We start from the raw sequence: 11853 nt of genomic DNA, 5'->3' as shown, positions 1-11853 counted from the left end.
TTTTTTTTTTTTTTTTTTTTTTTTTTTTTTTTTATGATTAAAAAAAAAATACTTGCTACGTGTACTGCATTAAGGTAACTCAGACTTGTTATAGCACTGGCTTATCATTGCTCTTTTGTTGATTTTGATTGCTTCCATTGTCCTCATTTGTAAGTCGCTTTGGAAATGTAATCTTGGAAATAACTTATAATACATGATTAAATGTATCTGGCTGTTTTGTTAAAATGTTTCCATCCATAATGTTTTCTTTAACTGTGCACGTGACACAGGGGAGTCTCGTGCTTGGCTGTGGGGCTCCCTTGTGTGGCTAAGAGACAGAACCGCACCCCAAGAGCAAACAAACAAAACTATTTTAAAATATTTGGGTTGAGACCGCATATTGGCAAAGGCAGTGCCCCTTCCTCAACTAAGTAGAAATCATACCTAAACAGCCAAGTACAACTAGGTGCATTTCAGACCTTTAGACACTACAAATTACCCAAGAATTTACCATTCAAGATTGAGATGTTGATATAGAGTTTAATGAATATAATTATGTATAATTTATGTACATATTACAAAATCAGGATAAAGACAAATTGCAGCAGAGAGCAATTGTCTCTCTAATGGTGCTTTTCCACTGCATGGTACGGTTCGGTACGGTTCACTTTTGGGGGGTTTTCCACTGGGTACAGTACCTGGTACTTTTTTTAGTACCACCTCGGTTGAGGTTCCAAGTGAACCGTACCGTTACCATAATGTGACGTGTAAACTCTGCTGATCACGGCTTGGCCGGAGAGAATCGTCACAACCTGCGTCACTGAACTTGCGACACAAACACAACAGAACCGCTAGATTTAAATCAGCACAGCCAGCGAAGGATCGAACGCAACTGTTTTGAACTAGCGCACCTTTTTTTAACAACCAAAAAGTGGCTGTTTCGTTGTCTGTTGAGGAAGTACAGACGTTCCTCTCGTTGATAGCAGAGGCGCGGATCCAGCGAGCTTGATGGGGCGACGCGGAATGAAAAAGTTTTTCAGGAGTCGCGGCAGTACAGGTGGCGCAACTATATAACGACATGTGAATAATCCTGCCCACTCTAAAGCGGTACTAACCTGCAGTGGAAACGCAAACCGAGCCGTGCCGTACTGAGCTGTGCCGAGCAGAGTTGTACCACGCAGTGGAAAAGCGCCATAAATCTCTAAAGGAGAGATTCAGGAGAGTCTAAAGAGGGTCTATGGGCAACATATAGTGAAAATGCTTTTAATTTAAATACAAATGTTTTCATTACTTATTGGATTCACTGCTTAACAGTACTTGGTTTGCATACCTTTTTACTTCAATGACAGTCTGTGTCAAACCTGATTATCATGTTCCCCAGCATGATTTGAGAATGATTCAAAGAGCATCTTGTGCTTCAGTGGAAGAACATCTGACTGTCTGTACAAAGGAGTTCACATGATCAGTGTAACAAATTTAATTACTTGATTAGGGCCCTAGAAATCAAAAATCTTAAATATTTCACTTAATACGAATTGTTTTCAGTCCTAAATACGATTTTCACTATGATCTCAGACTTCTGGATATCACTGTAAAAAAAAAAAAGGGGGGGGGATGGAACTTTCCTATATTTTCATGACACTTATAACTTACTTCTATCTTTCTATGTAAAAATATTTAGATGTTAAATAATGTAGTAACATTGTTACGTCTAGCTTTTTCAAATCTTTACATTTACGTCATCAATTCTTCTTTTCCAAAGGCAGTTTCATTACATACATAATACATATTAATTAACAGCAATTATTGGTACTTCCACACTTACCCCTTTAAACCCTCATTACTCTGCAGCTTACAAGAAACTCCACAATTTAAGTTTCTGCTTTAACCAGTTGAAGCATATTAATGGATTAGTAGATCTGTTCCAATTGTTCTACCTTTGACTAGATGCAACAGGACAGTCTGCAGATGAATCCTGGCACAAGATCACAAAACACTAGCCCGTTAAATTCTATGCTATTCTCTGCTCAGCTTGGGTTTCTGCTACCAAGAATGCTAACAAGCCTTGCCCAGAGCTTCGGCTTCCTGGTAGTGTGGGCCTATCCCCCTCTGTTCCCCAGGTCTCACACCCCTTCACCTGATACTGCAGCCAAATTCTACACCAGACATCTCTAGCACCCAAGCGCCAGAAGAGGAAGCAGTGCGGAGCAGTCCGCCTCGTTCTCATGCTGGACAGACACTCACAAATCTACAGAGTCATTTGAAACACACTACACCAACAGATCTTGCCTATATACTGTACGTGCCTGAACTCTTTTGTTAAAAGTCTGAGCACCACATGAGATTGAGAAAGGGCCCCTTATCAACCGCATACACCTTCAGTAACTGCGGAAAATACTAGATGTAAAGTATGCCCTTCTCTGAAAAGAAGAAACAATATTAAATGAAAAACATCTATATTATGTGAAGTAAAATATGAGTACAGTAAATGGTAGAGTAGTACTGATATTTGATGATAACATCCATGCTCTGGATAGCAGAAAGACAGGGTGGGTTGTACTTCCTTGCACAGCAGATAAGATGAACAGAGCCACAGCACTTGTGTGTTTTACTTTAGCTGCTCTATGAAAAATGTGGCAACTCGGTTCAATGCTACAGTAGTCCTTTAAAACGCTAGAAACAACACAAGTTTAGAGTCATAATTAATATAGGACCACACAATTATGATCCATGTAATAAAAAAATAATTATCAAACTTAACAGCATTATGTACACTACTTTTTACAAGTTGTTTTTTAAAGAAATTAAAACTTTTGATCACTTGATTGCATCTCTGCTGAATAGAGACATTCATAATGTTACAAAATATTTCTATTTCAAATAGATGCTGTTCTTTTGAACTTAAGCAGAATGATTTATGAAGACTGGAGTAGTGGCGCTGACAATTCCACTTTGTCTTCAAAGAAATACATTTAATTTTAGAATTAGGGGAAAAATTATAATACAATTTTACAAAATTGCTGTTTTAACTGTATTAAATAAATGCAGTCTTGATGAGCATAAGAGACTTTAAAACATTTTAAAAATCTCAGACCTCAAACTTTTGAACAGTACACTGTTAAAAATGAAGTTTATTTATTGGCATTGACAGGTCCATGAAGAACCTTTAATATCCAAGGAATCTTTACATTGCACAAAAGGTTCTTTGTTTACATTATTAAAATGTTCTTCACAATAAGAAAATATAGTTATTTTAAAGGGCACCTATTATGCAAAATTCACTTTTACATGGGGTTTGGACATAAATGTGTTGGCAGTGTGTGTACACAACCACCTTACAATGATAAAAATCCACCCACTCCTTGTTTTTTAATCCCTATTAAACCAAATCAGTCTCATTAGACATGCCGTTTTGATTCTTGAGGCCCCGCCCACGGCTACTGACTGACACGGCCGTATTAGCAGAGACCCCGCCCTGAGTGAGCCGCACACAATCCACCATGTTTATCTTCACGCTAGAGCATTTAAAAGCAGCAATCAAGTTAGAAATGTCTTCTTATTAAAGCTATAGAAGTTATTCAGTCCAGAGCAGTGAGTGATTTTCTGTTTTTATTTATTGTTTGGGTCATATGAACAGTGTAGACAGCAGTATAGGTACTGCATATTAGGGCTGGGTTTTGACACAAATTTCACAATTCGATTCAATTCGATTCTCATTCACAAGCTTGCGATTCGATTCGATTCAATATTGATTATTTTGGATATATATCAGGTACAGTACATGCCAAATTTTCTCAAGGAAACTAAAGGATAGGGCTGGGTATCGTTCAAAAAATGTCGATATCGATACCTTGACTTCGATACCGGTTCCTGAACGATACTTTTTTCGATACCAATTTCATGAAATGAATTTTAACAAGATTACATTATCTAACAAAAAAACTTTGGTTTTATTTTTCAGCTTGTTGATGTTTATACAAACTCAAAGACTCATCTCCTGAGCCACTCCCCGCCCCTCTTCTAGTCGAACACACCGGCTAGTGCTGCAGGCTTATTGGCTCACTGATGCTGATGAGATTAACCCCTTAGGTATCGAAATTTGGTACCGAACGACGAGACGTTTTTCGATACTCGATGGTATCGAGGCAATTCGGTCGGTGCCTAAAAAGTATCGAACTCGATACCCAGCCCTACTAAAGGAACTAATGCTGTAAAATATACATGAGATTCAGTTGGTACTACATTAATATTAAAGGTTAAAATTGACAGATTTGTTAAAATTACACTTAATGAAGTTTTTAAAATAATAAAGTTACAATCACATAATAATATTTCTACTTCAATTCGTTTTTTTTAAATATAAACAATGGTGGCTGTCATAAAAACTTGATGGATTTATTCAAACATAAATTAAACATTAGCCCCTTTCACACTGCACGTTGGTCCCGGAAAATTGCCGGAGTGCCTTCTGTGTGAACGCAAACACGTTCCGGGATTGATTTCGGGATCGATCCTGGGTTGGGGACCTAGTATTGCCGGGTTCAGTCCCGGAACGAGCTCTGTGTGAACAAAAGCCAGAACCAATGCCGTAAAGGGTGTGTTGTAGTGATGACGCAAGTTATCGTGCGACTCTTTTACCGGGTGTTTTGAAGGCAGATCAACGTTTGCAGCGATTAGACGGCAATCGGAAGTTATTACAAACACTCGATGGTGGTTTAAAGTGAGTTTTGAGTAAAAGCAGAATATAAATCTTATTTATTATCTTATGTAGCATGATGCTATAGTTTGCATGAATGGTCACATAACGCGCTTTCGGTCGTGTAACGTTAGTATGAACGGACATCTGCATATGATCGGAACTCCACGCAGCTCCCGCGCTACTCTATACTGGTGGTATTACAGTACCACGAGAGCTAAAGAGAGCAGACTGCTCCGTCAGCTTTCGAATCGCTCTGCGCCGCGCCACTAACACACCGGCAAGTGCTGCAGGCTTATTGGCTCACTGATGCTGATGAGATTAACCCCTTAGGTATCGAAATTTGGTACCGAACGACGAGACGTTTTTCGATACTCGATGGTATCGAGGCAATTCGGTCGGTGCCTAAAAAGTATCGAACTCGATACCCAGCCCTACTAAAGGAACTAATGCTGTAAAATATACATGAGATTCAGTTGGTACTACATTAATATTAAAGGTTAAAATTGACAGATTTGTTAAAATTACACTTAATGAAGTTTTTAAAATAATAAAGTTACAATCACATAATAATATTTCTACTTCAATTCGTTTTTTTTAAATATAAACAATGGTGGCTGTCATAAAAACTTGATGGATTTATTCAAACATAAATTAAACATTAGCCCCTTTCACACTGCACGTTGGTCCCGGAAAATTGCCGGAGTGCCTTCTGTGTGAACGCAAACACGTTCCGGGATTGATTTCGGGATCGATCCTGGGTTGGGGACCTAGTATTGCCGGGTTCAGTCCCGGAACGAGCTCTGTGTGAACAAAAGCCAGAACCAATGCCGTAAAGGGTGTGTTGTAGTGATGACGCAAGTTATCGTGCGACTCTTTTACCGGGTGTTTTGAAGGCAGATCAACGTTTGCAGCGAAAAAATATGTGCAAACTGTAATGAAGCAGAGATCACGTAGCTCCTCACTATCCGCGCTGAAACCGAGATCGTTCACCAGCTTAAATGAAATAGAACGCGTCACATTACACATCGCATCGTAGTGTCACGTGTCTTTACGGGATCTTTACGGGATGTGTGTGAACGCAGACACAGATTCCAGAAAATCACTGGCAGTGTGAATGAACCACAATCAAACGATCCAGGGACAAATCCAGGGACACATTATCCGTGTATTTTCCGGAATTTCTGTGTGAAAGAGGCTATAGAAGAACAGTAAAATTTATAATTAATATGTTATATGGTGCATATATTTAGCAAAATGCCCCTTTTTACAGTTTATTTTTCTATCTGACTAATGAGTTTATGGTCACCAAATATGTTTTTTCTGAGGTAAATGTGATGTTACGTGACATTGTTTACAAGCCGTTCTACTGACATCTTTGCGCAATTGAAACACTGATTGAGAGATTACATGAGACAGGATGCGGATTGTAAAGTTGAACTCTTTCTTTTAACTTACCTTCGGATGTTTAGTCATGTTTATTTTGTGCTGAAACTGGTATTAATGTGGAGGAGATGATCAGTTCACGTGCGCCTCACGCTGCCGTTTCTGTTGAACTGAGGCGCTACAGCGATCTGTCACTCCACATTAAACAGCACCAAAACGGCATTTATTGTTTGAATACTGCAATACAATGGACAGAATTTGAAATCTGAGACTGTGTTTCATACTAAAAGTACCAAAGCACAATGCTTATTGCGATATATTGGATGGGAGGTGCCCCTCAACGTTCCGTCCATTAACTGAAAACAGGCTAGACTAATCGATTCTTGGGATTTAAGAATCGATATCGTTTCATAAAAATGAGAATCGATTAATATCGAGATATCGATATTTTTACCCAGCCCTACTGCATATTACGCTGCTTTCACTTAATACACAGATCTAAAATCCAGCTGTTTAGCTTCACAGACATAACCGACTGTGTTTTTGTAACATGTTTTTAACTTAACCTTGTATGTATTTGACAGTTTAAGCGCAATAATACATGAAAGAGAACTTAGTTTAGTACTCACATGCCATGTGACAGCCGCTTTCTGTGCGTGTGCTTCGGATGTGTGCGCTCAGAAAACACTATATCAAGTTTAAACTGATATGGCTTTAAAACACATGATTTCAGCGTGATATACATGATAATCAAAACCAAACTGATGTTTTTTGGCAGCATATTTGAGGTACGAGCTGTAAAGAGGCACAGCCCTTTTGTGGAAATTGGAATTTTCAAAATTATATAATAAATGATCTGTGGGGTATTTTGAGCTGAAACTTCATAGACACATTCTCGGGTCACCTAAGACTTACATTACATCTTGTAAGTAATGTAATCATGCCATAATAGGTGCCCTTCAATAGGTGCCCTTCAAGAACCGTACATTTAAAGGTTTTTTTGGGGAACCTAAAATAGTTCTTCTATGGCATCACTGCAAAAATCCCCTTTTGGAACCTTTATTTTTAAAAGTGTAGTGTAATATACATTTTAAGAGCGTTGTAACCTCATAATTACTTTAATAAAATAAATCTATAAAATAACAAATCTATTAGGATTGATATTTGAGAATAATTTGAATCATATATGGCCACCAGGAAGTTACACCTGATAAACATGCAGATATACTATTAACACTTTACAATAACGTTTCATTTGTTAAAATTAACTACATTAGTTATAGCATTTATTAATCTTATGTTAATTTCAACATTTATCAAAACATCTTAAAAAATAATATCTGGTAACAGATAATTCACTAACATGAACAAACAATGAACATTTGTATTGTTATTAACTAACATTAACAACAATAAATGCTGTAAATATATTTATATTAGTTATTATTTCATGTTAGCTAATGCATTAACTAATGTTAACAAATGAGACCTTACTGTCTCATTCTTCTCCCCCGAGTTACGTCTTCCGCCATTTTAGAGTATCACAACAAATACGCACGCTTTCCCATAAGCTAGGGCTGGACAATAATTCAATATCAATATGTATCGCGATATAATTTTTTTCAATAACAATGATATGATTTTTAAACACATTTCCGATATTTCGATATACATTACCAGTGTTTTATCACTCTAAAAGCGCCTCCTGCTGGCAGAGAATGAATTTGCATTTTTAATAAGCCCGTCTCCAGCAACATGTTTTTGTTGTTGCTCAATTTTTTTGTTTTATGCAGCAACTCAGAGCACTTTTCATATTCTTTATCCTGGCTGAAGCACATTTGTTTCAATCTATAAGAATAATCAGCCTAGGCAGTCAAACGTTTTTTTAACAGTAAGATTTTTAATGTTTAAAAACATTTTTTAATAATTATTTTACTATTTAAAATAACTGCTTTCTATTTGAAAGCAGTTATTTTAAATCTTCAGAAATCATTCTAATATGCTGATTTGCTGATTATCAATATTTAAAACAGTTGAGTACATTTTTTTTCAGGATTCTTTGATGAATAGAAAGATCCAAAGATCAGCATTTATCTGAAATAAAAAGCTTTTATAACATTATACACTATTCCATTCAAAAGCTTGGAGTCAGTATAATTTTTTTTTTTTTTAATTATAGAAATGTTATTTTATTTAGAATAATTTTATTTAGCAAGGATGCTTTAAATTGTATAATAATTGTATTGTATAGTAATTGCCTGGTGAGCAGAAGAGAATTCTTTAAAAAACATTCAAAATCTTACTGTTCAAAAACTTTTGACTGGTTGTGTATGTCAGCCTATAGTTTGATATAAGGTAAATATTAATTTATTTGTGCTGGTTTTTTTTTTCTTAAATATTATATAGTTTTATAGGAGGAGGTTTCATAGACTTGGAAAATTAATTTTTCAGAAGTTTTCAGGTACAGACATCTGTTGTGGGCGTTCTTGGCAGTTTTTATGAGGCTTTTTTTTTATAGTGTTCATATCGATATCGGAATTATATCGTATCGACCGAAATTAAGAAATATATCGCGATATAAATTTTGGCCATATCGTCCGGCCCTACCCTAAGCATAAACAACGCTGATTACGCAGATTACGTTCATGCGCGCGCTTTCTCCTCCGAAAGCAAGCAACGCTGATTACGTCGATTACGCTCTTGGGTACTCTCCAAAATGGCAGAAGACGTAACTCGGGGGAGAAGAATTGTTGAATAAATTATGTTATTTTTGTTTGCTTTGCGCTCAAAAAGTATTCTCGTAGCTTCGCAAAACTGAAGTTGAGCCACTGATGTCACATGGATTGTTTTACCGATGTCCTTACTATGTTTCTGGACCTGGGAACATTACAGTTGCGTTGCTGTGCTCTCACATTTAATCAAAAATATCTTAATTCGTGTTCCGAAGATGAACGAAGGTCTTACGGGTTTGGAACAACATGAGGGTGAGTAATTAATGATAGAATTTTCATTTTGGGGTGAACTAACCCTTTAAGCCTATATTGAGTAACATTTCCCACTTGATAACACTTGGATCAATACACTTTTTGCAAATTCAAACATAGGCGAGTCAGAAAATAACCAAGGCTCTGGCAAATTGTTACAAAAACATCCCAGATATTTAAAATGTGTGTAGTGAATGTCTCCGTTATCTAAAATTCGACATATTTCATAACATATATTCTAGGAGTTTCTATTAACAGATTCAGTATGGGTTTTGTTTTTTTCCATAGACACTGTAGTGACCTGCAGCGGTCACATATCTTCCTCAAAAGCAAATTCTAGTGGTGATTGTCTTATGATATGTTGGGATTATTTATGGCTTCTTTCATATTCAATTTTATGATTTGATTTTACATGTAATGGCCTTAATTGTTCAGATTGAGAATGAACATGCAGATTCAATTGTAGTATCTGACATAAAATGAATAAGGTAAAAATAAATTTTAATTTTTTTTTTAGTTTCCCCTATAATGGTAAACTATTGCCATTAAACAAAATTTATTTGTGACAATGATTATATAAAAATGGCCAAGCTTTTCTATTGTATGTCATTTCATGAGCTGTCATGTGTATACACCTAATAAATCTGGACCTCAGATACAAAGAAAAAAAAAAAACTTTTAAAAATAATTAAAAATATATATATTTGTCGTGCCTAAATTTGTCAATTAAAACAATTGAATGCCATAATTTATTTACTGACATGACTTAAACTTTCGTGATAAACATTGTAGGCCTTTGCATTAACCGTGCACCTACAGTCTCAATAGGTATAGCAGTCAATCCAGGCACGGAAATAGCGGTATTTTTCTGGATATCTTCATAATTCTATTTACACTCTCCCTGCTATTATAACTACTGAATTGCATTAATTATATATGGATCATCAATCTAAGTCTGTGCTGAATAACTCAATGTACGTCATTTGAAGTGTCTCTATATTTCTCTTGGTTGCTTTAGTTGAACCGGCTTCGGAAAATCAGAAAGGGGCCGACTGAAAAAACTAGTTAAAAGCCATCGAACATTCGCCATAACATAAAATAATCGATGCGCATTCACAACACACGGAGAGATAAACTCACCGATCCTTCTGTCGTCCTCTTTTATTGCTTTTTCGGGTGTCTTCTTTTGTTTGCGAAAAAAATGCAATCAAGAATAGTCGGGTACATTTTCCCGAGGCTAGAGACGGTGGTGGATAAAACACACGGACGGGATACGATTGGGACCGTAACTGCGACAATCGAAAAGCAAACTGCACATCAATGTGTCGATGAAATCGTAAACGTTTTACGTTTTGTATTTACATGGCCTACGATCCCCTCATCCCGTTGGCATTTCTTTCCCTGCCGGCCGATATGGTCGCCAAGTGCAGCAGATACGAGAATCAGGAGAGGTGGTGGCAAAGCTGCTGTTGACTGACATCAAGGGACTCCAATTGCGCGAAGTTCTGTGTTCCGGCGGATACGGATGGGGAAAGACTTTGGAAGAAAGCGTCACTTCCCCGCTCGAATTCCAGCTAGTGATGGGATGTCCGACTCAAATCCGTGAGTCGGTTTGTCTGAACAGTTGGTTTCAGAGAATCGGTTCAAAATGATTCAGATGTTCTCTGGCGTGAACAATAAAGGCAAATACAGGCACGTTTTGCAGTTTAATCGTTTTTTTTAATTACGTATTATAAATAATTGCAAAATAATATATAGCCTACTTATTGTAATATCGTATCTATATATCAGTATCGTATCATATCGTAGTTCAGTCTGTTCGAGACATGATTTATATGCATAAAAGCATTTTAATCATAATTTGCATTGAAATTGCATACTAAAACTATTCCAAAGCAAACACAGAACGTTCCCCTAACGTTCGTTTTTGGTTCCCGTTTGGCTCTTTTTTTTGGGAACCAAATACTAACGTTAGGGGAACGTTCTTTTTAGGTTATATTTTTTGTAACCATAAAATAACGTTCCCAGAACGTTGCATGGTGGTTATTTTTAAATAACCTAAACATAACTTATTATAGAGAACGTTCCCTAATGGTTATTTGTAGGTCATTTTTTTTGCAACCATAAAATAACACAATCCCAGAACGTTAGTTTTTGGTTCCCAGAACGTTATTTTTTATGGTTTGTTTTTGGTTAGCCAGGAAAGTTTTCTTAACGTTCCCAGAACATTAGTTTTTGGTTCCCAGAACGTTAGTTTTTGGTTCCCGTTTGGTTATTTTTTTGGGAACCAAATACTAACGTTAGGGGAATGTTCTTTTTAGGTTATATTTTTTGTAACCATTAATTAACGTTCCCAGAACGTTGCAGGGTGGTTATTTTTAAATAACCTAAAAATAACTTATACAGAACGTTTCCTTATGGTTATTCTCAGGTTATTTTTATTACCCTGTAAAACTATCTTTCCAATGAACACGTCGCAGATGTTAATGTGTAATTACCTATACAGAGCCCTGAAATTCGTTTAATGCAGCATTTATTAAAATACAGACATTAGATCAATCAAAACGCGATTTAAATTATAATATTAAGCCAGGGTTAAGGGTAGAGTGATAACAGAAATAATACATTCGTGGGTTTGTTTCATCTTCATTTACTGCGCGCCTCTGATCTGCACGCGCTTCTCCAGCACGCGCTTTCACCTGTCTTCCACAGAGAGTCGCGCGCCCGCAGAATTTAAAAATTAACGGTCATTTTTCGTTTTACTGGCTGACTGACTCCTAGTTTATCGATCTCTTTATTGAATGATTA

The 11853-nt window shown here is 36.6% G+C and overlaps 1 protein-coding gene across 4 annotated transcripts in view; it reads right to left on the bottom strand.

Moving 5' to 3' along the window:
* Nucleotides 1-10547, bottom strand: part of LOC107673648 (suppressor of cytokine signaling 5-like) — a 22832-nt gene extending 12285 nt beyond the window's left edge. For 2 of the 4 annotated variants that reach the window (XR_001632423.1, XM_016467333.1), the window contains exon 1: nucleotides 10408-10547. Coding sequence is in view for 1 of the 4 variants with exons in the window: in XM_016467333.1 (XP_016322819.1) it covers nucleotides 10408-10409 (2 nt within the window). In the remaining 3 variants the exon portion in view is untranslated. Of the gene's footprint in view, nucleotides 1-10185 lie in introns of all 4 variants that reach the window. The other 2 variants (XM_016467334.1, XM_016467335.1) reach the window with 2 other exon arrangements.
* Nucleotides 10548-11853: the final 1306 nt, after the last annotated feature.

Source organism: Sinocyclocheilus anshuiensis, unplaced genomic scaffold, assembly GCF_001515605.1.
Source record: "Sinocyclocheilus anshuiensis isolate Anshui unplaced genomic scaffold, SAMN03320099.WGS_v1.1 scaffold712, whole genome shotgun sequence".
Taxonomy (NCBI): domain Eukaryota; kingdom Metazoa; phylum Chordata; class Actinopteri; order Cypriniformes; family Cyprinidae; genus Sinocyclocheilus; species Sinocyclocheilus anshuiensis.
Note: the sequence above shows the minus strand (reverse complement) of the source record. Positions and strands in the feature narration are given on the sequence as shown.